The sequence below is a fragment of the Choristoneura fumiferana genome, chromosome 22 (genome assembly GCF_025370935.1).
Source record: "Choristoneura fumiferana chromosome 22, NRCan_CFum_1, whole genome shotgun sequence".
Classification (NCBI taxonomy): domain Eukaryota; kingdom Metazoa; phylum Arthropoda; class Insecta; order Lepidoptera; family Tortricidae; genus Choristoneura; species Choristoneura fumiferana.
The window spans coordinates 405,899-431,275 of record NC_133493.1 but is presented as its reverse complement, the minus strand read 5'-3'; the positions used below and the strand labels follow the sequence as shown (position 1 = coordinate 431,275).

General features: G+C 39.6%; 2 protein-coding genes and 1 long non-coding RNA gene across 4 annotated transcripts; 1 reads left to right on the top strand and 2 right to left on the bottom strand.

Annotated features, from left to right (window-relative positions):
• Positions 1 to 18: 18 nt before the first annotated feature.
• LOC141440578 (hydroxylysine kinase-like) lies at positions 19 to 25,062 on the bottom strand. Its single transcript, XM_074105136.1, has 8 exons — positions 24,893 to 25,062; positions 22,259 to 22,391; positions 20,971 to 21,131; positions 19,908 to 20,107; positions 3,968 to 4,087; positions 3,164 to 3,279; positions 835 to 1,024; positions 19 to 241 (listed from the first exon to the last, which is right to left on the bottom strand). Exons 1-8 carry the CDS (start codon positions 24,969 to 24,971, stop codon positions 35 to 37), a joined length of 1,206 nt encoding a protein of 401 aa, XP_073961237.1. The 5' UTR covers positions 24,972 to 25,062; the 3' UTR covers positions 19 to 34.
• LOC141440577 (uncharacterized) lies at positions 4,671 to 6,049 on the top strand. The gene has a single exon (XM_074105135.1). The coding sequence runs from the start codon at positions 4,919 to 4,921 to the stop codon at positions 5,975 to 5,977; it is 1,059 nt and encodes a 352-aa protein (XP_073961236.1). The 5' UTR covers positions 4,671 to 4,918; the 3' UTR covers positions 5,978 to 6,049.
• On the bottom strand, positions 6,392 to 9,524 carry LOC141440293 (uncharacterized). Of its 2 annotated transcripts, XR_012452682.1 has the most exons (4): positions 9,286 to 9,524; positions 9,098 to 9,204; positions 8,750 to 8,959; positions 6,392 to 6,477 (listed from the first exon to the last, which is right to left on the bottom strand). It is a non-coding gene; the product is annotated as an uncharacterized lncRNA (long non-coding RNA). The 2 variants fall into 2 exon arrangements; XR_012452681.1 differs by lacking the exon at positions 6,392 to 6,477 and having other exon boundaries at positions 6,577 to 8,959.
• Positions 25,063 to 25,377: the final 315 nt, after the last annotated feature.

Genomic DNA, 25,377 nt, shown 5'->3' with positions numbered 1-25,377 from the left:
GTCGAGCGTTGTCAAAACTGTTTTTTAAACCTTCCTAGCTCCTTGTAAGATACTCGTTCGCAATGGTCTTCCAGTCAGTCGGATCGGCCTGGTCGGCCTTGAGCTGGCTCTTGCGGATCTTGCGCAGGAGTTCCCAGCCGTTGGCCTTCTCGGTGGAGCTGACGTAGCTGTTGGACGGGTCGTGGGCGAGGGTGTAGGCGCCCAGGACTAGGGATTGGACCAGGCGCGCTGACACCAGGGTCTGGAAATTGAGTGCGATTTAGTTAAGGCTTAAGATTTTCGCTTTCCAAACTAGTTTTTTCCCTTGATTTCGCTCATAGATTTATTTTCTACGAATTTTTTTTGTATTTTAATTGATTTTTGGGGGGTTCTATGTAAATACAGATATTTTTAGGCTGGTGGTGCACGTTTCAAATTAAAAAATCTCCATTTCACATTTCACCCCTTCAAGAGTGGTATTTTACGTGTTTCTTTTCCTCTGATTGTTAGCCTAAAACAAAGTTAGCTAGCTTCATAAACGAGGAATACATACAACTTTCAACCCCCTTTACACCCGTCTAAGAATTGAATTACAATTTTTCCTTGTTCGTCAAAATAATAACCAACTGTGAAAAAAACCAGCTTTCTAGGTCCAAAAGATTAAGATATTGATGAGTCAGTGAGTCTTCTTTTTGTAAAAATATACATTTAGTACGATTACCTAAGTTAGACAAGGTTTACGATAGAAAAAGTGCAATGGGCAATGGTTAACAAGTGTAGCTTGGAGTACCACAAGGCTCTATTCTAAGTCATTTCCTCTTCCTTGTGTATATAAATGATTCTTCTTTTCCTTGCCTTTAGTAGCCGGTACTCGTTGTCCGGCAGCCGTCGGTTGACCGTGTAGCCGGCGAGCACGAGGCCGCCGGTGGCCGGGTCCCCGCTCATCAGCATCATGTAAGTCATGGCGATGGCCAGCTCGAACACGTAGTATGACTCTTGGATGTCACCGAAATCGATGATGCCGGTTATGCGGTAGTCAGTGGAACTAAAATGAAATGAAAAAGCTTATGAAATAGTTCATTTTGCTTTAGACATGGTAAAATCGGTCTTATAGTTAGTGATACCGAGCAATCTAAAATAACCATTTCTACAATTCATTTTTAGGGTTCCGAACCTCAAAAGGAAAAAAAACGGAATTCTTATTTTAAGCTAAAGTAAATTTAATAAGTATGTTATCAACCTCGATTAAATAATGATTACTAATAAAATGTAAAATTAAAATTAATCGTTAGAGATAGAAAATATTTTCCGTGAAACTGTGTGATAATTTTCATAGTATTATTTATTTTAAGTATAATTTGACTGAATTAAATGCTTCATCCTTAAGCCATTGATATAATTTAGACCTAAATTTACTCCGAGGAGGCAAGCCTTCTTTATTCTTAAGCAGCACCAGACTATTTCCAAATCGCCCACAAAGCATCACCCATTAAAATCAATTTCCAAAATCCAAGGGCCGTATTGTCTAATGTTTCTATCACTCGCGATCACAATGAAATAACAGTTTTGTGCGAAAACTGTAATTTGATTGTGATCGAGAGTGTCAGAAACGTTACGCAATAGACATTCTGATCATTTTCAAAACCGCTTCCTTAAGCCAGCATACCCAAAAATGAAGGACCTATGCAGGTTACGTTTATGCTAAAGTTCCATCTATTCTACCATCAGCTGAGAATTAGACGTTACTCGCAAAGGTTTTAGTAAATTAATTTAGGAGTTACTTTGCGGACGTCCACATCAATGGACCTTTTCCTCCGCAAAGATATTAGTGACATGTGAAGCAAGCCAAGGCCACATTACCACATACCCACCTTGGCTTACCTCAGCATGACGCCTTCCAGAATCTGACAGCAGACCTTCAACACGGACGAGCTCAGAGCCCTGGCGGCACAAGAATGGTCAGGGTATGAGGGGTGTGAGTTGTAGTTTGTACACCGGCTTAAGGTGCGACCAAACCGCTGCTTAAAAAACGGTGACGGCACGGGATCGCAGTAACGCACCAGCCCGTTTTTTTGCAAGCTTTCCACACCGCTGCTTAAAATACGCAAACGGTGCGGAATCGCAGTGACGGGCCGTAAACGACAAGACTTTTGTTCGGTAAAGTCCTGACGTATACGGCACGTCACTGCGATTCCGTATTTTAAGCAGCGGTGTGAAGAGCACGCGATAAAAACGCTGCGCATACGGTGCGTCACTGCGATTCCGTGCCATCACCGTTTTTAAAGCAGCGGTTTGATCGCACCGCACGTTTATCTTAACCTGTAGCGTACATTACGCTGTGACGCCTATTCAATAGCGCTGCTACTTAATAGAACTGCCTACTCAATAGCGCTGTCTACTCTGGTGTGGGGGGTGGTGGGGTGGCGCTCTGCTCTGGCGCAAACTACCAGCTGCCTGACCGATTTTGATGAAACATGTCTAAGAACCATTGCTAGAAAACCCGCTTTCAAATAAAAAAAACCGCATTCAAATCGGTCCACCCGTTTAAGAGCTACGGTGCCACAGACAGACACACACACACACACACACACACACACACTTATAACACCCCTCTTTTTGCGTTGGGGGTTAAAAAAGGGTCAAAATATAGTGAACTCAAAGGTCACGGCCTACATCTAGCAATCACAGGGCAATTCTGGAGACTTGATTTGGACCAACTCTAGCTAACTAAATTATAGGCTGGCATTTCATGTGGGGCAGTAACACTCCAGTAATATTCAATATAAAACAATAATGAGAATTTGGTATTCGATTTATAAATCTATATTCGATTTACCAAATTTTGAATGTACTGAGTGGTGTACACCCGTGCGACTGTACAATACCCATACGCAAATACACCACCTCCCTTCAGCCTCAATTCTAGTCTACGAATTATTCGTAATTCTAGTACCAGTATGTATTTGTCCATCTTTATAAGTATGTTTAACCGTTGCCTACCCATAGTACAAGTACAAGCTTTGCTACGTTTGAGACTATTTCAATTGGTGCTAATACTTGGCACCATTATTGTCCCATGATATTCATGATATTCACATCTTGAGCTCTTTCTCTGGCTTCCGCTTTTTACAACCCGCTAATGTCTCCAGAATAACTGTGTGTTAAAGTCTAGCTCAGTAGGTACCTGGCGCCCGGCTTGGTTCCCACGATGACATTCATCTCATTAACGTCCCCATGGATGACTCCTCGCTCCAGCTCATCCAGCTTGGGTACCACGGCGTATTTGAACTCCTCGATTACCTGAAATTAGCACAGGGTCTGATTTGAGATATCTACACATTGTGGGTACCAATGTTGCCCCTGAGCTCTCTTGGATTACTTAGAAATCTTAGATTATTTGTGGGCTGAATTTTTGTTCTGTTTCTATGTTTTATATTAAAAAGCTTGACATTATTGTTAGCTGTCATCATCATCGTACCAGCCGTTGGACGTCTACTGTTGGACATAGGTAGGGCTCCCCCATACACCTCAAGTTGCTTTTGTTGGAATCAGCCTGCACCCATCGCAATATTTTTCTCTCTTTCTAGAACATACATTTGCCTGTAGGCACATTCTTTTTTATAAACTGTCAAAATGTGATTCACCAAGATTTTGCAAGATCATACTGAACTTGACACCACTCGTTTACTCAATCAACTAGATTTTATTTCAAACCTACCAAAATCAAAATTTGAAGTTGATATAACTTTAATCTGGTTTAAATGGTCAAATTTAAAAATGTCAGAACATTTTTTGGGTATTTGGAATCATTTGTTAGCATCCCACTAGATGGACTGACGACATCGTGAAAGTTACGGTTACGGGCACCGGTGTATGCAAGTGGCGAGTCGTCGTTCACTGTAGTGTTCTAAGGGGAAGGTCTTTGTTCAGCAGTGGATGACGAGTCCTAGATATTCTACCAGGCGGACAAAACACTGTTAGATGTTACCTCTTCAGCCAGGTCGTGCTTCTCTTCATCCTTGATGACGTACTTGAACTTGTCCAGTTCGGGCACCTTGCTCAGCATCCAGATGTGCTCGCGCGCCGCCAGACCCGAGTGGCTGAAGTTCTGCAACATTATTGAAACAGCGCCATCTATTAATAAGATTTTGCAACAAGGCAAGTTCTATTTTTACCGACTTCAAAAAAGGTCTCAATTCAATTGTATGTTGTTTTTGGGCAAACTTGTAGGTAGCATGCATCAGGTACATATTGTATTGTACTGATTTTCAGCTGCAGCCAATAGAAGACTACCAACTATCTATATGGTGAGGTGAGGATGGAAGTGGATCAACCCGAATAACTCCTCGGAGCATTTCCCGGCATAAACAGACAGATATTCTTTTTGACACTTTCTTTATTGAAATTGTACTTGCATTGGCATTTACGTATCCGGTACAAAATTTTAAGCCAACCCGATCATTAGAAGTAGGTACAGTCCCCATCAGATATTTCGGAGCGACCAATGTAGTCAAAAATATCGGAACATACGCTTTATTTTTAAGGTATTAGAGTAAAAGTTTTAATAATTTTTGAGTATCTTTTTGGTATCTTATGGCGACATAATTAGACTTACCTACAAATTTTTAAAGCAACTTGTATACGTAGCTTGACGACCACAGGAAGCATCAGGTATCCACTTAGGTAGTTGGACAGTGAACCGACAACAAGTTGTTTTTTGTGTCAAAACATTAAAAATACACAAACAATAATCTAAAACTTTCTTTATTGTTATCGGACAGTATATACAATACGATAAAGTGCAAGTAGTGTTATTAGACAATAATAATAAATTAAATAGGCCTAATCTTAAAACTAATAAAAATAGGCGAAACATTTTGTGTGGATAGTACCCACCAGTGTAAAAAAAAAAAGTAAATAAAGATAGTGAGAAAACACAATGCCACCGCCTAAGAATACTGCTTCCACACAGCCAAAGTGTGCAGGTTGTGGCAAGTTCATCACAAATAACCCGACAGATGGCGCTAAGTGCAAAAAATGCAGCTGCGTTTATCACAGGGTGTGTGTGAACTTGGGGCTTGATGCACGCATATCATCTGCGTGGATGTGTCCGGCGTGCAGGGTGCAGGTGCCACGGAGCGACAACACCGATACGCCGGTCAAGGGCAGTGAGCCGGAGGGAGCCGGGTCCGCGGAGCCGTCGCCTGTTCAGGACCTCACCAAGGAGATCCGTATGTTCCGCCTGGATGTAGCAGCCATGAGGGAGGAGATGGCTGGTCTGCGGCGCGATATGGCTGAAATGCGCAATTCTTTCAGTGGGTTTCAGGCGAGGTTCGAGGCCGTCGAGGACAGGATTAGCCGCCTCGAGGCGCGCACCGAGGAGAGAGCAGGTGACGGCGCTGGCGATCATCTGGCCAACACCGTTGCGGAGCTCAAGGCTGAGCTCAATGACCGTGACCAAGACCTCCTCCTCGGCGACTTGGAGATATCCGGGATCCCGGAGGCAGCCAGCGAGAGTGGATCGCATCTCGTGGGCTTGGTTGCGAGGAAGCTCGGCGTGGCCTTGGACGAGCGTGACATCGTTTTTGCGGAGCGTGTGGGGGCGCCTCGGCGGTCACGGGACGTCTCGGAGGGTGGCGGCGCTGCCGGGGACGCGGGCGTCGGTGCGGAGCGCCCGCGCCCGCGCCCACTGGTCGTGCGCCTCGCCCGCCGGGCGCCGCGCGCCGACCTGCTGCGTGCCGCGAGGGTGCGCCGGGGCGCGGACACGGCGGACTTTGGTTTGCCCGGGTCGCCCACTCGGTTCTACGTGAACGAGCGACTCACCAGGCTGAACCGGTCACTGTTCTACAGTGCGCGGCAGGAGTGCAGGAGGTTGGACTGGCGTTACCCGTGGACGATGGCTGGTCGTGTGTACGTACGTCACGACAGGGATGCGCCTGCCCATCGCATCCGCTCGGTCGATGACATTGCCCAGGTTTTTCGCAATGGTGCGCGTTAGAACCATTGCATTATATTATGCATGAATACTGCAGACATGTACTTTTTTATTTTCATTGTTTTTCTATTTATACTACTTTTCTATATGGGTAGCGTGTCACATGTACAACTGGATAGTTTATTTTTTGTACCTATTTGTTATTGGGTTTCCTTTCTTTGTTCCATGTATATCCTCAGTTCTCTGCGTATAATCCACAATCATTATTTTTACAATGGTTCATAAACATCTCAGGATAGGTTTGTACAATGCAGGTTCACTTGGTACGAATCATGACGACTTCATAGCGGCTGGCGTCAGTCAGGATATTGATTTGCTGGCTATTAATGAGACTTGGCTTAGGGCGGGGGGAGGAGGGGCGGGCGCCCGTACTTCCTGGTTTCACACTCCGGCATACCCCTCGACCTCAGGGCACACGTTCGCGTGGTGGAGGCGTAGGTTTTACATAAAACGTGATGTTCGAGCTCGCACCTGGCCTCACCCAGTAGATCCGCTGCACAGATCTGTTGAACAGATGTGGGTTACTTTAACACTCAACGGAAAGAAGTTGGTTATAGGGACAGCATATAGACCGCCTTGGATGGACATTGACCTATTTTTGATGCCATTTCTGACTCAATTAGTTCCATCTCAAGGTATGATGGTCTGGTGTTAATGGGGGACTTTAACATCAACTTACTAAACAATAGTGATGCAAAAGTTACAGGATTTCACAACTTCATATCCAGTTTTGGCTTGTCACAGTTGGTATCGGAGCCCACACATTATACAAATACCAGTCAGACGCTCCTTGATGTAGTGTGCACAGACCTGTTTTCAAGGAAAGTCACTGTAGCACATGTGGGCTCTCATTGTGGTCACTGTCTAGTGGTTTGTGAGTTTAATATTAAACGTGACAAGCCAAAACCATATTCTATAACCTATAGACCATTGAAGGATGTGCAGTTGGATAATTTTGATGATGATTTGCAACAAGTAGAATGGATGGAGTTCTCCAGTAATGTGAATGATATGGTCAGCACATTTAACCAACAAATTGTTGAGTTGTTTAATGTCCATGCCCCTATTAAGTCATCGGTAATTAGGGCTCGCACTCCCCCCTGGATTACAGACACTGTTAAGCTCATGATGCGTTTGCGTGATAAAGCCGCGGCAGAATACAGGAGAACTAAGTTGAACAGTAAGAAACAGTACTATAAGGACTTGAAATCAACCGTCAGCAGAGCACTGTTTTATGAAAAAACAGCCTTTTTTAAGGATAATATAAATAATAACTTACATCAACCTAAGTTGTTATGGAAAAACCTTAGATCTACCATATTGCCTAAAAATGATACAGAATTACCTACTATTTTCAATGATCCCAATGCTATCAATAGGCATTTTGTAAATTTACCATCCACCTCTAAAGTTAAGATATCACAGCTGTCTTATTTTGAATTTCGGAGGTATGGTGATTCAATTTTTCATTTGGAACCAGTCACTACAGATAAAATAGAAAAAATTATAAGAAATCTCAAATCAAATGCTGAAGGTTGTGATGGCATTAACTTGGAAATGTTAAAATTGACATTTCCATACACTACTGAAACAATAAAAGATGTGATTAATGCCTCTATATTAACCTCAACTGTCCCTGACATCTGGAAAATAGCAATTGTGCGTCCTCTCCCTAAAACGTCACACCCATCTGAGCTGAACGAACTTAGGCCTATCAGCATTTTACCTTGTTTGTCAAAAATAATGGAGAAGACTGTGTGCTTGCAGTTAACCGATTACCTTGAGAACAACAATGTGTTACCAGATGTGCAGTCTGGATTTAGAAGGGGGCGGAGCACGGTAACTGCTTTGCTTGATGTTACAGACAACATCTTGTGTTCTCAAGATAAGGGATTGTGTACACTGTTGGTATTGCTTGACTTTTCCAGGGCATTTGACTGTCTAAATATTGATTTGTTGCTGTCTAAGTTGAGCTACTATGGATTTGATCATAATGCATTGAAATGGTTCGACAGTTATCTCAACAACCGTAGTCAGTATGTAAAGCTGTGTCTTGCTGATGGTTCCTTTCAAGTCTCTGACAAGGTACAGCTCGCTAGAGGAGTGCCACAGGGATCGATACTCGGACCAATCCTGTTTATCTTGTATTCTGCCGACATAAAGACTTGCATCAAGCATTGTAAATATCATATATACGCAGACGACATACAAGTGTATATCTCATGCAGGCCATCTGAGATTGATAGTGCAATAGAGAAGCTCAATGAAGACCTCATTAGTATTTCTGCATGGGCTTTAGATAATTCATTGTTACTTAATCCTGACAAGACCAAGTATTTAATCTTTGGCAGTAAGCAGCAGCTAATCACCCTTAATAACTCAAGCATGACACAAGTTATGCTAAGGGACAAGCCTATTGAGCGTGTATATGAAGCGCGTAACTTAGGTCTGCTGATGGATTGTGGATTACGTTATGAGAAACATATAGCGAGATCGGTTGGACATTGTTTTTATAAACTTAAAGTGTTGTACAGAATCAGACCATTTATAAGTGAAAAATTGCGCATACAGCTGGTGGAGACCTTGATCTTGTCAAAATTGAATTATATGGATTCGGTGTTTGGTCCACGTCTCCTTGCAAAAACAAAAAGGATTGTTCAGCGTGTGCAAAATGCGTGTGCTCGCTTTTGCTTCAACATTCCATTGAGGGGCCATGTTACTCCATTTTTAAATAAATATAAAATTCTTAAAATGCAACACCGGCGAAAGCTGCACCTTGCCTGCCTCCTCTTTGGAGTGTTGAAGCACAAGTCCCCAACATATCTTTACGAGAAGTTGTCCTGGTCTGCTAGCCACAAAACACGCGGAGCTCGCCAGTGTAGTGTGCAGTTGTTGACAGCACGCCACGCCTCTGCTGCCTTTCGAGGTAGTTTTAGATATGTAGCAACTAGGTGTTGGAACAACATCCCACCGCCAATTAGGGACCTGCGAAGTGTATGTAGCTTTAAAACAAAACTTAAAAAACATATGCACGAACATCAGCAAAAACAAGAAACTTTAGCACATGACACCAGTTGCATTTAGTTTATGTGAGGTTATGTGTATAGCAATAAGAGTAGGTACCTTTTTGTTTGCGGCCCATCTACTTTGCTATGGATGTTGTTCGGATTGCTAGTTGAGAATGCTTATTGTTAGTATTGCGCTTTTTAGGGACAAATCCAATTGGGAACCTGTAAAATTAAAATTAAAATTAAATTAAACATGATGGGATAGATCAAATTGGAGGACAAAATTATAATAATACTGCATACCTGTCTGTTTTCTTAGCTGTTTAACACTGTTGGTTTTTTTTTAGGCTATATAATGTTGATCACATGGTTGCACGGCCTTATTTATTTGAAACACAAATTGTTTCATGGCAACTGTACTGATACTTTATATTCACATTTCTTTACTATTTGGGATACCGAAGAATATTGATGTATATCAACTTTGTATCTTTCTTTAGTCGAATAAGTTTTAGAAATCGCAATTTGGTTGGCGAATCAATCGCTTGTTTGCACGCTATGGTCTCTTCTCAATAGTATGCAGGTTCCTCATTTGCATAGAAGCTAGCGAAATCTAGCGCTCCTTGTTAAAATAACTTACCTATAAATTCTGCTTTCTTGCCATAACCAATATAAGTGAAAGTACATCAATATGTTTTTATATCATATTAAACATTCATTCTTAATAATTAAACATTTTATTCAAAGATTCATTAAACTTTCTCAAGCAATTTGTAAAGAACAGAGAACATTTTACTAGTAACATTGCTTACCTAATCGTACCTACTTTACCGTATCTGTCGATTCCGCCATTGCTTTTCCCTTCGGTAAAAAATACAAAATGTCGGTCGGCAGTTTTAAAGAAAACTTGTTGTTACAGTTTTCCAACCTTTCGTTGCCTTTATTTGAGTGAATTGTTAATTAATTAAAGTGTTTTAGTGCTTCCTCCATTAATTCGTTGAGGTGAGCCGACTTGAGCCTTCGGCTCCTTCGATTTTTTGTCGAGACGAGATAGAATTTGATTTAATTATTTCACTACTAACGTATTTGTTAAAATATGTATTCTCGTTTGCTGCGTGCCGGGATGCATGACAAGAAGTGGAAAAGGTAAATAAAACCATTCTAATAAAATAGTTTTCCAATTGTAAGATTGAGTTTTCAGTCTCGTGAAATATTGAACTATAAGCTTGGCAAAGGCGAATTATATCGCTAGTTATACATTCTAAGTGTATTTAAAAGGTTAATAATTAATCATTAACCGTTGTTGAGAGGATTTTTATTTGATCAATGTTTTTGGCGTCACAGCCATCGTATCACATCATTATTATGCCTGGAGATTCCTATACATTACAATACTCTTTGGCCTGGAGTCTCTCTCCCAATAAGGCTGATCATGTGTACCAAAGCCTCAATAAAATATAAAAAAACTAACCCGAGTGCGAGTCGGACTCGCGCACCGAAGATTATGTACGAAAAGTTGGTCAGACTATACCAAAGCGGGGAACCACACATTTTTTTTTATTGCTTGAAACGCGTAAAAACAGGAATCAAAAAAGACATAGCCATATTTTGGACAGAAAATTTTCAAGTAAAATTACTATGGAGCCAGGACTTAAAATCAAAACAATGTTATTTTCTATGTGAGTATAAACCCTATTTTAAATAATTGTTATAATTAGAGTATGTTAAAATGAGCATCTTTTAAAAGGGGTACTTTTCACTGTGACCAACTACAGATGAGATAGAAGTAGAAGAAAGAAAATTAGCATTCAACTTATATTTTAATCAAACATTGCTGATGACATTTCAATCATCATAACAGGTAAAATAAATAAACTTACAATACTGAAATAAATAAAACTGTTTATATCATAATAAACTGGTAAAAGGACAGCAATTTGAATGTTAATTTAAATAAAACTACATATGTACAATTTCGAAATGGAAAGGCTTATTTTGAAAATATCACTGTATCATTATGATAATCAAATAATGAGAGAATCAAACGAAGCACGATTTCTAGTATAATTTAATATAGATAATAAGTGTTCATGGAAACCGCATGTTCAGAGTATAGTAAATAAAATAAATTGTTTTGCTTATACACTGGCGGCTTACAAAAATTGCAAATGAACAAACAGCACTAAAGCATACCATGGCTACGTTGGATCAATACATATTGTGGGGAAATTCAGTAGACATTAATAGGGTATTTATTGGTCCAAAATAATGTATAAGTAGCATATGTAATGTCCCCCCTCTAACTACTTGTAAACCGCTGTTTGAACGGTTGAATTTACTGATAGTCCCTTGTTTATATATTTTTGAAATATGTAACTGTCAAATTACATCGAAAGCACTAAAACAAAACAGCAAGTGTGCCTTTTTAATACCAGATACCCAAATAAACTAATTTATCCTAAAACTAACACACACTTGTATTGCAGAAACTGTTTTCCAATGGCAATACGAATATTTAATAAGTTGCCTAAGAGCATAGCTGAGTTGCCCAGGAGTAAATTCAGATTTAATTATATCAGTGGCTTAAAGACAAAGCATTTTATTTAATTAATGAATATTTAAAATAATAATTGACATTATCACAGGGTTACATTGATCTATAAATTAATAACTATTATTCAATTTAGATTATTTATTTATATTACAAAATTAATTGTCTTTTTAGTGAACTTATTTAATAAGTTAATGTTTTCATGCCAGTGTTTTTGGTTACATGTGTCACTGCACCTTAACACATTTTTATAAAACCATTTATTACCTTGTCTAAAGCAAAATAAATTATTTCATTTCATTTCAACAATAGCTAAGATTAACGGCTTAATTCAGTTCTGGCAATTCGCCGGCCGCTGCCGCGGTACGCTTGCTTCGCTCGCTCGGCTCGGCTCGTGCGTTGTGGACTCAATTCATACTAACCACTGCTCGCTTTGCTTGTACCTAAATTTCAAACTTTGGGTCCCTATATCTTGGCTATTTTTAATTACAGAGAAAAATTTGTCTAACAAAATACACTTATTTTAACGTATTCTATACAGAAACATCATTTAAAATATATGTCATCATGACTTCTTTTGCCAAAAAAATTCCAAGTCCCGGCTCCTTGCAAAAATTTAAAACTTTGGGTACCTTTATCTCAGCCATTTTTGATTACAGAGAAAAGTTGTTCAAGTAAAATGCGCTTATTTTAACGTACTCTATTTGATAACATCATTGAAAATATGTGTCATCATGACTTCTTTTTGCCAAAAAATTTCAGTCCCGGCTCCTTGCAAAAATTTAACACTGGGTACCTTTATTTCGGCCATTTTTGATTACAGAGAAAAGTTCTTCAAGTAAAATACGCTTCTTTTAACTTACTCTATTTGATAACATCATTTAAAATATGTGCCATCATGCCTTAATTTTGGTAAAAAATTCTAAGTGTAAAAATTAAGATGTAACAAAAATACAGCAACCCTACGCCTAAGTAAAATGTATTTATATTGGTCACTGAAAAATAAGATTTTCAGATTTTTTTGATTGACTGCTATAAAAGCTACCTTTATACCAAATTTCAAGTTTTTAGGAACAACTTGTAGGTAATTTGTATGGAAACACCTTTTTTAATGAGGGTATATTTTTGTTTGGGTTGATTTCGAAGGTAATTTTTTACAGAGCTTCAAGGTACTGCACACTAGGTTTGAGTATTGATATTAATTTCGGCATGCTACCTCCACATTGAAGATTGTCCCGTGTGGAAAATTATGCTTAGAGCCCTATGTCCCTGATGAAAAAGGATCTTAAAAGACAGACAGATCATTGTATAGCGATCATTTAAGGGTTCGGTTTTTAGAGTTCCGGACCAAAATGGCAAAAACGGAACCCTTATAGTTTCGCCATGTCTCTGTCTTTCTGTCTGTCTGTCTGTCTGTCTGTCTGTCTGTCTGTCTGTCTGTCTGTCTGTCTGTCTGTCTGTCTGTCTGTCTGTCTGTCTGTCTGTCTGTCTGTCTGTCTGTCTGTCTGTCTGTCTGTCTGTCTGTCTGTCTGTCTGTCTGTCTGTCTGTCTGTCTGTCTGTCTGTCTGTCTGTCTGTCTGTCTGTCTGTCTGTCTGTCTGTCTGTCTGTCTGTCTGTCTGTCTGTCTGTCTGTCTGTCTGTCTGTCTGTCTGTTCTGTCTGTCCTGTCTGTCTGTCTGTCTGTCTGTCTGTCTGTCTCTCTGTCTGTCTGCCTGTCCTGTCTGTCTGTCTGTCTGTCTGTCTGTCTGTCTGTCTGTCTGTCTGTCTGTCTGTCTGTCTGTCTGTCTGTCTGTCTGTCTTGTCTGTCTGTCTGTCTGTCTGTCTGTCTGTCTGTCTGTCTGTCTGTCTGTCTGTCTGTCTGTCTGTCTGTCTGTCTGTCTGTCTGTCTGTCTGTCTGTCTGTCTGTCCTGTCTGTCTGTCTGTCTGTCTTTGTCTGTCTGTCTGTCTGTCTGTCTGTCTGTCTGTCTGTCTGTCTGTCTGTCTGTCTGTCTGTCTGTCTGTCTGTCTGTCTGTCTGTCTGTCTGTCTGTCTGTCTGTCTGTCTGTCTGTCTGTCTGTCCTGTCTGTCTGTCTGTCTGTCTGTCTGTCTGTCTGTCTGTCTGTCTGTCTGTCTGTCTGTCTGTCTGTCTGTCTGTCTGTCTGTCTGTCTGTCTGTCTGTCTGTCTGTCTGTCTGTCTGTCTGTCTGTCTGTCTGTCTGTCTGTCTGTGTCTGTCTGTCTGTCTGTCTGTCTGTCTGTCTGTCTGTCTGTCTGTCTGTCTGTCTGTCTGTCTGTCTGTCTGTCTGTCTGTCTGTCTGTCTGTCTGTCTGTCTGTCTGTCTGTCTGTCTGTCTGTCTGTCTGTCTGTCTGTCTGTCTGTCTGTCTGTCTGTCTGTCTGTCTGTCTGTCTGTCTGTCTGTCTGTCTGTCTGTCTGTCTGTCTGTCTGTCTGTCTGTCTGTCTGTCTGTCTGTCTGTCTGTCTGTCTGTCTGTCTGTCTGTCTGTCTGTCTGTCTGTCTGTCTGTCTGTCTGTCTGTCTGTCTGTCTGTCTGTCTGTCTGTCTGTCTGTCTGTCTGTCTGTCTGTCTGTCTGTCTGTCTGTCTGTCTGTCTGTCTGTCTGTCTGTCTGTCTGTCTGTCTGTCTGTCTGTCTGTCCTGTCTGTCTGTCTGTCTGTCTGTCTGTCTGTCTGTCTGTCTGTCTGTCTGTCTGTCTGTCTGTCTGTCTGTCTGTCTGTCTGTCTGTCTGTCTGTCTGTCTGTCTGTCTGTCTGTCTGTCTGTCTGTCTGTCTGTCTGTCTGTCTGTCTGTCTGTCTGTCTGTCTGTCTTGTTAAAATAGTTACGCATTTCCTTTCATTTCATTTTTCCTCGGGATAAGAATAAGTTAATTCTGTACACAGCCACACAGCTGTCCCTGTAATGTGAAACAGGCTTCTTTAATCTAGGGAACTCGCAAAGTTCCCGCGGGATAGATGTAAATCTTTAGTTCGATTTACAAAAAAACTTAACTGATAGAAAGCTACACTATTTTTTTACTTTAATCCCGAGAAATTGTAAAGTTTCTGCGGGACATGAATTTCTATTTTGTTCTATTATAACATTCTTAATTGTCAATGAGAGGCATTGTATCTTTGAAAGAATTTTGAAAATCAACTCCGGATTTGTATTCAATTATTTTTATCCGCGGAAATTTTGCATTTTTTCGGAGAAAAAGTAGTCTGTGTCAGTCAGGGATAGTGTAACTTTCTTAACAACTTAAGTAATTGCTTGTTTCCGAGAACTTTTTTATTTCAATTTATTTTCATCTTTTTAGTTATATATTTTAGTGTCTCATAAAATCATGTATACCTACATCAAAACTGAACGTACATGTAAAATTTCATATTTGTGCTTTAAGGAGTTCCGTCATGAGCAGACGACTCTGGCTGCAGCATTAGGTGTTGTCTATTATAAAAACGCATTGTCATTGAAATTAAACAACTGTGTAGTTTTTTTGTGTTTGCCATTAACTTTTGAGAAATTCCCTTCTACGGAGATGACCCTGGCGAGGATGAACAGGATGTAACTGCCAAATGATTGGATTATTATCAGATTTATATCAGTTTGCCAAATCTACAGTCCCTAGTTTTATTAGTTTAGATTTCGAACTCTACGTCCATATGATCTTAGTTAGTTCTTAGTTAGTTATTCTAAATATGTTGCGGTAACAATGTAAAATTCCAAAAATGGAACCCTTATTGTTCGTCCCTGTCACATCACAGGCATTTTACTTGGAAACTATAAGAGGAATGTGAATAAAATTTTGAAGGTATAAACATACATACATACATAACATAAATTTCTGTAGTTAAAATACGACAATAAAACTTTGATTTATCTGATACAGTTGATGTTATTTCAAAGACTGCTTTAAAAATATGTTTCCTTGATTTTTTGTGTGTAAATAAGTAAAACATTTTACGGCCGTTCATAATATACATGATAAAGTTTTTTAAGAACCGGTAAAGACGATGACACTTTTTCGAATATTGTGTATGCATAATAGGTAATATTTAGAATAAGAATTATTGTCATTGTGAAAATTTGCTATAAATTGTTGCTACGCGATGTGACATGCACATGAAGCCACTAATAATCGGCTACAATCTAATTTTGAACATTAATCTACCGTGAGACTATCTCATAGTTACTTAAACGGAGTCAGAAACATGACGTGCTAGAGCATAAACGCCTTTTTCTAGCGTAAGAATATAGATTTTTATTTTATGTAGTTGATTACAGCCAGTAATCTCATTGCAAATGTATGTTTATCTACACCCATATAGTATATCCTCCATTATGCGTTCAAAACCACAGATTACGACAGCCACGACCATCATTACGATATTGAATTCTATTATGACCACGGCAGTACAGCACGGGGGATACAGAAATCTATATCGTAATGAGATTTCATACATCATTCATTACAGTTACAGTACAGGTGCAGCAGCGGGGCGTTCACCAGCAGGCGCAGGTCGTCGTCATCGGGCGCGCACCGGGCGCAAGTCGTGGGGCAGACATACCTAGTACTCGTTGCAATGCAGGTCATTCTCAAGGGTTCGCGGAACACATGATAGAGGATTTAATATATGGATGTAGATAAAATATTTGTATGCAACTGTACGTAATTAGGCCTTAAAACACTCATGTGACCTCTATTACGATACAGTTGCATAAACTACTATAATACTGCAAAACATAGCCCATTACACACGCACAAACGTCACGCCTGTATTCCCAAATGGGGTAGGCAGAGCACACGAAACGTTACCGCTTCGGAACCACTTTTAGCAATTATAGGTTTAGTTAAGTTTGACAAAAACGGTACAATAGTGACAGGTTGCTAGCCTGTCATGATATAAATAAATGGCAATTGATAAATCTGAATTAAAACTTTACTTCCCTTTCTCTATACCCTTTATAGCGCAGAGAGATCTCAGCAAAATAGTAGCAAGTAGACCATTGAAAAAAGTAAAACGTGGTACATTAACATTTGGTAAGTACTGATTTTAATAATAAAATTGCCCAAGTGCCGTGAACTTGGTTGTCTTCTTCTATTCGGCACAATCTGTTATTCTCAGTATTGCACATGTTTTTGTTTAAACATGTGCATTATTGAAAATAACATTTTACTTAACTCGTCACGCATCCTAGAGACTACATTAGTCCCTAACTTTTTTGTGCGGGAAATGTCCTAGAGACTACCAAGTAGTCTTAAGGACATTTCCTGCACAAAAAAAGTTTGGGTACTAATGTAGTCTCTAGGACGCGTGACGCTAATTTTATCTATAGCGTAATATTGATAATCTATACGTAGCTATGCATACGTAAACATACATATCTATATGTATATCTAGGTACACATGCATAGGCGCGAGCTTTAACAATGAGAACTAGATGGCACCTCTTTCCATACGAACCAATACAAGTTCTGAGATACCCGTCTATCTCCCTATATATACTGTAGTCTTTGGCTTGTTGTTTTGTTTTTGTTCTATTTTCTTTTTTTTTTTTCTTTTGCTTTTGTTAGGAGTGAGAAGGGTAAAGGAGACTGGCCTATGCCTATTTCTTTTTTTATATACTGGCAACCCATTTTGTAATGTTAGTATTTCTTTTATTTTATTTAAATAGGAAAGTATTTTTATATTCTTAAACTAAAAATTGTAATCGGTCTCACTTAGCTGTACTTTTTTTCATGTTTAATGACCAGATGGTCCCAAAGGAAGACCAGCGCCGTTTCGCAAGATCGGCAGAATGCTGATTCGGGACCATTTCGTGACATGCATACGTAACAATTTTTTATTTTATTTTTATTATTGTTGCCTGTCTTTTTTAATGTCACGAATAAATGTTTTCTTTCTTTCTTTCTTTCTTTCTTTTCACTTTCTTATTTACTTAATCCTGTTTCGTCAAAAAACGGAATCTTCTAAATTCTATCATCATTCTGATTATTCACAACTAACGTCATCTATCGGTTAATTTCATAATCTGTTGACGACCGAACAGAGTCATCTAGTGAGATTATGCCAAAGTATTGAGTACACGACACACGACACTCCGCTTGAATGGATTCAGCATACTGCAACATTAGTAGTTTATCTATACGAACCTAGATGGCGCTATCCCCGCGTTTTAAAATAATGAAGTCTAACGCAGTTTTAATTATTTTGTCGTAAATTGTTTTAAGAATTAATTACCTAACAAGCAAAAACATGTTATAGTTACGAGATTTTACGGTGAAGGAAAACATCGTGAGGAACCCGGCACAAACCTGCGGAGCAATTCAATGCAGTGTATGACTATCCACTATACGAAAAGAAAAAAGTCGAACTTCGTATCTTATCGTCTCGTTGACGCTAATATAGTGAGAGGGAGGTACGATACGAACATCGATTTTTAACCCCCGACGCGAAAAGAGGGGTGTTATAAGTTTAACCGCTATGTGTGTCTAGTGTCTGTATGTCTGTGTGTTTGTGTGTCTGTCTGTCTGTGGCACCGTAGCTCTTAACCGGGTGGACCGATTTGAATGCGGTTTTAACCCCCAACGCAAAAAGAGGGGTGTTATAAGTTTGACCGCTATGTGTGTCTGTCTGTCTGTCTGTGGCACCGTAGATCTTAAACGGATGGACCAATTTGTGCGTTTTTTTTTTAATTTGAAATCAGGTTTTCTAGCAATGGTTCTTAGACATGTCTCATCAAAATCGGTTCCGCCGTTTTTGAGATATCGAACTTTGAAGTGACAAATTCTGGGGTTTTTCAACTTTTTGTTGGTCAGGTTATTGAATTTCGTAGCCCCCTGGTCCCGCGTGGGAATACGGCCCAAGCCCTCTCATTCTGAAAGGAGGCCTGTGCCCAGCACTGGGACTTATATAGGCTGGGCTGATGTTACAGTTTAGTTGCTAAAAAAAAAACGACATGTATTAATATAATTAAGTTACGTGAACATATCGTACATCCTTGTCCCACTTGCTTTGCCTGTAATGCGCGCGCAAGGCCACCTATTGTGCTGTCCGTTACGTGTGTACTTAGCTTTACGGTGTTTAGTTTACGTTGCTCACAAACTGAAATAAAAATACCTACCACAGACCTGTGATAGCTACAAACTAACCTAACCTAAAAAAAGTTGAAAACCCCCGACTTTGTCACTTCAAAGTTCAATATCTCAAAAACGGCTAAACCGATTTTGATCAAACATGTCCAAGAACCATCGCTAGTAAACCTGATTTCAAATAAAGTAAACCGCATTCAAATCGGTCCACCCACTTGAGCTACGGTGTCACAGACAGACACACATGCACACACACAAACACACATGAATAATTTTATTTGAAATTAGTTTTTCTAGCGATGGTTCTTAGACATAATATGTTTCGTCAAAATCGGTGAAATCGCCGTTTTTGAGATATTGAACTTTGAAGTGACAAAGTCGCTTTTCCAACTTTTTTTTGGTTAGGTTAGGTTAGGTTAGGTTAGGTTAGGTTATCGTTCGCTTAATTTATGCAGCATTCGCTTTTTTAGAAAAGTGCAGTTTGTGACTCATCCTCATATCCCGAGCTTACTCATTATCAAAGAACAGATGGCCGTTGGGGCCGAAAAGTTGTCGAGTGGAGACCGCGGATCGGCAAGCGCAGCGTAGGACGTCCACCAACAAGATGGACGGATGACCTGGTTAAAGCCGCGGGTTAGGTGGATGCAGGCCGCTGCCAACGTGTCCAAATGTGGACGTCCTACGGCTGAATGAATGATTGATGATGATTATGAAATTAACTAAGTAATTTAAAATTAAAACTTAAATTTTAAATATAAAAAACCCCCGACAACAAACGCAAGAAAAAAACGCCTTGACTATCATTTCTTGACAATTTCATGACGGGACAACTTTTTGAGAAATACTCACCTATCACACCATTCACACCGAATCGAACCGACACCGCGAGATGTTAAGGTGGGTACTGACCAACGTTACGAGGTGTAATGACATGAGGTGCAAGAATCCGACGAAACAAGAATCCGGCGAATCGGAACTAACCTCTTTTTCAACAGTAACGTTCTTTAGCTGATATGATAGTGATGATGATGATTATGATGAACCTAGTGTGAGAGTCGAAAGCAGCCTCTATTCATCATCATCATCATCCCAGCCTATATACGTCCCACTGCAGGGCACAGGCCTCCTCTCAGAATAAGAGGGCTTGGGCTATAGTTCCCACGCGGGCCCAGTGCGGATTGGGAACTTCACACGCACCATTGAATTGCTTCGCAGGTTTGTGCAGGTTTCCTCACGATGTTTTCCCTCACCGCAAAGCTCGAGGTGAATTTCAAATGTTATTAAATAAATACTACTTAAATCTCAAAAACGCACCTGCAGCTTGTTATCCAAGTTGGCGACGAACTCTCCAAGCTGGTACATGAGCGCTTCGCTCCGCGGGACGTCCTTGAGCAACGCCCCCGGAACAAACTCCAGCAGCCGGACGGCGTGCTGCTTGCCGGACAGGGTCTCCACGGAGTAGAAGTGTCCGTACACGTTCCGGACAGGCTTGGGGCATGTCACGTTGCGTGTGTCTAATCAATAAAAAGTATGGTTCACTAATGTCTAACCAAAACATTTTTTTAAATTGTTTCACAAATGTTCTACTTGGCCAAATGCATTTTATTCTGAAAATGTAAATGTTTCAGGATTTATATGAACTAACCTGACCTATAGGGTTCTATTGAAATGTATCTATCTATATCTATCTAGTACTTAAAGTTTTAGAATATAATTCATTTGGCAAATTAAACATTTGTGAAATAAGTCATTGGTAAAAAAACTTTGACGAAATGAAAAGATACCAAAAAGTATTAGATCAATTTAAAAAAAACATATAAGAGCTCTTTTGCACTACATTTATCTTTATTCTCAATTCTTTGCCAGCGCTTTCGGAAAGACCATCATTGCCATGAAAAATGTGATGACAGAAACTTGTCATAAAGTCAAAAGCGTTATGTTTTGCGATTTGTAAGTAAGTATGTCGCACATAAATTTTCTACAACTCACGAGGGGCGAGCCCGGGTTTGCACCCGCGATCCTCGGCTTGAGAGGTCATTTTGTCCAACTACAGGCCACCACAGCTGACAAGTAGAAGTGACAAATAGATGTAGATGATGACTTGTTGTTGTTGTTGTCAGTGTTCAGTAGGATGCGTCGAGCCGAGGACAGGGCGCAACAGCGCTCATTGGGAGCCAGCAGTTGATGATGAATAGATAAGCATTTTGAGAAAATTACTTTTTGCCAAGTTTCTTGCGGCGCATTCTTCTTTACAATGATGGACTTTCCGAAAGCGCTGCTTGTTAAAAAAGTTTCATCTAAAAGAGAATTTGCGGTCTACTTGCAGAATAAACGTTTTAAATTTTAGAACTTTTGACAGTCTTGTTAAAATACTCACTCAAGAGGTTCATAATTTCGTTCTGAGCTTCCACGATGCCCTTATTCTGCGAGTCCATGGAGTTCATAATCTTGAGCACGTAACCGTGCGGGCTGTGGTGCGTGATGAGAGGATTCTTCATGTTGGGGTCCTCGATGATTTTGTAGTTCTTGTCATCGTAGCTGAGGACACAAGGGAAGTTAGCGATGGTATTCAATGATATCAGCGCTGCGCAGGCGTCTAACGCTTCAGCATAATGGTGAGTCAGCGACCGTTTTACTTTTCGCGGGACACACAAAATTGTGTATATGTATTTAGACTGTTTGCATGTGTTTTTCTGTAATTTATTATTATTTTGGTTTATTTGTGTAAGTTATGCTGTATATGTGTCTTCTGTGTTCTGTGTTCTGTGTATGTGGGTACTTGGGAGTTACAGTGACAAGTTAAAACGGTGGTTGTGGTTCGTTAGTCTAACAACTGGTAGCATGGTGTACGGTTGTGTCACTCTGAAGATGAGCTCTGGTTGAGTTCGAAACGCGTCAGTGTAGTGTGGTGGTGGTGATGGGTTTGTGTGATTTGTGTGTGTTCTTACAGTGTGGAGGTGGAGGAACTGCATTGAACACGCATATTTTGCATAAGCTTAGCTATCGTAAGGTCGCGGGTGAGCAAGGAAATTATTTTAGTTCATTGAATAAATGTCTTCTTTCTTTCTTTCTTTCTATATTATTATTATATGTTAGCCGTTACCCGCGACTCCGTCTGCGTAGAATTATATCTTCGTATCTTGCCATCCCGCTGATACTACTATTTATTTATTTATTTATTTATAAAAAAGATTATCTTGTGGACTTACAGTAAAAACCAAAACGTCCACAAGCGAGTAAACTTATAACTAGAAAATACAGATGAAAAATATAAAGATAAACTTACACTAGAGGCTTACGACTATTTAAAAAGCGCCTGAATTTACATAGGAGGGTTGGCCAGCTATCTGCAAATACGTCGGCCTCCCGGATCTGTGCCAGGAACTCGTTTATCAACCCAACAGCCCTAGCGGTAGGTGCATGCCAGCTTGCAGGGTCCTAGTTTGGTTCACCAGGGTGAAAAGGTTGCGTGGACGCCTCCCTTTGCGAGTTGCCGCACTTATATATTTGTCTGGCACAAATAAATGCAATTTGCCTAGTACCACCGGATTGTCCACCTTATGACGCAAAAGTGAACAGTATACAGTAACTATTATTTAATACGAGAGTGAGAGAGGAATGGTACGATACGAACTTCGATTGTATTTCTCGAAACTATTTCTTACCCATTCAGCTCAGTCAGTTCCAGCACCGATATGCCATAGAGCCGTTCAGCCAGCAGCTTGACCTCCTCGTGGCTGATCACCGGCTTTATCACCTTCCCTGGCTCCAGCACGGTTTCCGTCATCTTCAATGGTTCTGTGGCACAAAAAATTAGGTTGAAGTATAAAAGATGTTGCCAAAAGAACTATGGAGAATATGCTCTGTCTATCGGAAACCATCTGAAATTACCCCAAACTGCTTACATTTTGCTTAGGAGAGGGATTCTGCTAAGACTGATTTATACGGAGCCCTCGGTGTGCGAGTCCGACACGCATTTAGATTATAATTAAAGGTATTAATTATAGGTAGGTATTTGAGGTTTACATAATTGCATTTATATTTATTCAAATGTTTTGCTCTATTTGTCGATCCTTGTTTTTTTTTATTGCTCCTCTACCACTCAAAGGTTGACTGGCAGAGATCCCTGCAGTGATAAGTCCGCCTTTGTACTTAACACTTTACTTTTATTTATGTAACCAATTAGGTTTATTTTATAACAACCCAATAAACTTGTCAATTCCTAAGAAAATTACATTATAATGTCAGACAAAAAGGGGAGGACCCTCGCTCCGAATCATTTCTGGTGCAAAGGCTGTCCATAGCCTATTCAACGAGGAAATGCCGCGAGCGTTATGGGCACTTTTGCACCGGGAATGACTAGGGGCGAGTTATTTGACTAAGTTATTTTTGTAATAGTTGCTTATTGGAATAAATGTCTTATAATATCTAATAACCATTAGATATGTGTTTTGTCCATTATTCTTTTTAAACTTTGCCATTTGCATTGTATTGTAACTCTTTATTGTACATAAAACATATGAAAATAACAGTTAACAAAACATTAATCTTTGAACGATTTAAAGGACATCAGAAACAAGATACACTACAATGGAAAAATAAAAGGACCGATAATTTGATACGTGAGCCACAACGATCGAGTCGAGTCTCTCCACACATTAGCCATATTGCCTAACCGAGTTTAGACTTGCAAGAAATAAGTTTTCATATCATTTTTAATACAACCTCTTTTTTTGCTAACTGTTCTTGTATTGTCTGTCAACCAAACCACATTTGGATACCTTTCAAGTCGATGCCATTGACCGTTGAAGAGTTCCGTCCTTTGAAGACGATCCTGGCCAAACTACCAGGATGTCACTACGAGATTATTGTATTATCACGCAATTTACATAAGTATACCAAATTTCAAGGCAATCCAACTACTGGAAGTTGGTCGAATTGAACTTGCAAGATTTGATTAAAGACAGACAGATAGACAGACAACGGGACAGGTGAAACTAAATAAAAGCTTGTAAAAATCGTGCAAGTTGCATTACATTGCGGCGCTCGATTGACCACTACAAACTCGTTGGCTTTACGGCCTCGCAATGTACTTAATGCAACTTGAACGATTTTTCTAGCAAGTCTAAACTTATCGCCCGGGCGGCGCTCACGATCGCATTCAGCATCTCTTTCTACCCTCGTCTTATGCCATAATGTGACAGAAGGAAGCGGTGAAAAAGATCGTGATTAAAAGTGTGTAAAAAATAAGATCTTACGAAGGCGAAGGGTGATTGATTATTAGGCGTAGCAGCTTTTACCTGTGCTAAAATCTATTGGAACTTTGTCATCGGCTTATCCTTTTCCAAACGATGCATAGCAACCTCGAGATAAATGCACAAACACGGCTCTGTGTGCTCTGACTACTGATAAAGATGTGTGTCAACACCTCGGCTCGGCATAACGTTACGTTGCTTCTCGTGATATTTAGGAAGTTTGACAAAAACAGTAACTTACAGAAATAACTATTTGTTGAAAAGATAATTTTTGAGCTTTTTTTGCTGACTATACTTTTTTCGCTGCCATCACATTGTTATCTATCAACTTCACTATCGCAAAAACAGTTTTATAGCACAAGTTAAGACAAAAAAAAAAAAAAATCGTAAGTGCCTGTTATGGCCTAAATTCAATAAAAATATTTGACTTAAACTGACTAAAATCTAGTAAGAAACCGTGGTCCTTCGTACCGTTGAATTTTTTTGATCTATTGGTATAAATAATTGTTCTACAGTCAAAACAGAAATACAATTTCGGTAATTTTTCATAGAATACATTTTGTATATTTCGGGGATCTCATAAACTTTGACGATTTCAATGAAATTTGATATGTAGGGCTTGTCGGAAGTCAGCAATTTAATCGACCTGGCTTGATCTTATTTGTGTCAAAACGTGTTTTTAACTTTTAGCAAAAAACTACAGCGAGCACAGCTCGGTCGTCCAGGACTCTAGGTAATTTTATAATTATAATTATATAGTGAAAAGCAACCACTTATATGGACACTGGCACCACCACTGGATTACAAATGCGTGATGAGCCAAGAGGGATAAGATAGAAAGAATTTGTATCAGTATTTTTACCGGCTGATTTACTTTCCACGCCGGAACACAGCAGGCTCTGCTTGGCGGTAGGATTTAATAAGACAGTGGTAGCGATCCTGACAGATTTTGTACAAGGTTCTACCACCCGTAAACTCTCAAACTGTAACACCCTAACGAAAAAACTGATTTCGATGTAACGGAGTTATTTTTATAGTTCTTACCTATAGTTTCTGGAATCTTCTCAAGTGTGGAGTACGGTGTGGATATCATTCGAAAGTATCTTTTTCCATTACTGCACATAGTTACATAACAATACTCTCACCTAAACACTCATTAAGTGTACTGACTATTTGTTTTGAGATTAATTAATTTGAATATCCTTAACCTTAACTACGGTTTAATATAGATGCTACCGCCATCTATCGAACTTGGAGCAAAACCCACTATCACATGACGCGCACTAGCGCCATCTGCATTACTACTAGTTTTCACTACATTTAAACTATTCAAAAGTTAATTTATAGTAAATTATTAAGACAAAAGATCATAAAAAAAACAATAGTGAAATGACTAACCGATTTGTTTTAATTGAAAGAGTTTACGCGTAGTTTCAGTAACTGATTTTTCTTCACACTTATTAATTATTCGTCTAAAATATCGGCAAATTTATAAGTAGAATCCCAATTAAATAAGATATTATTAAACA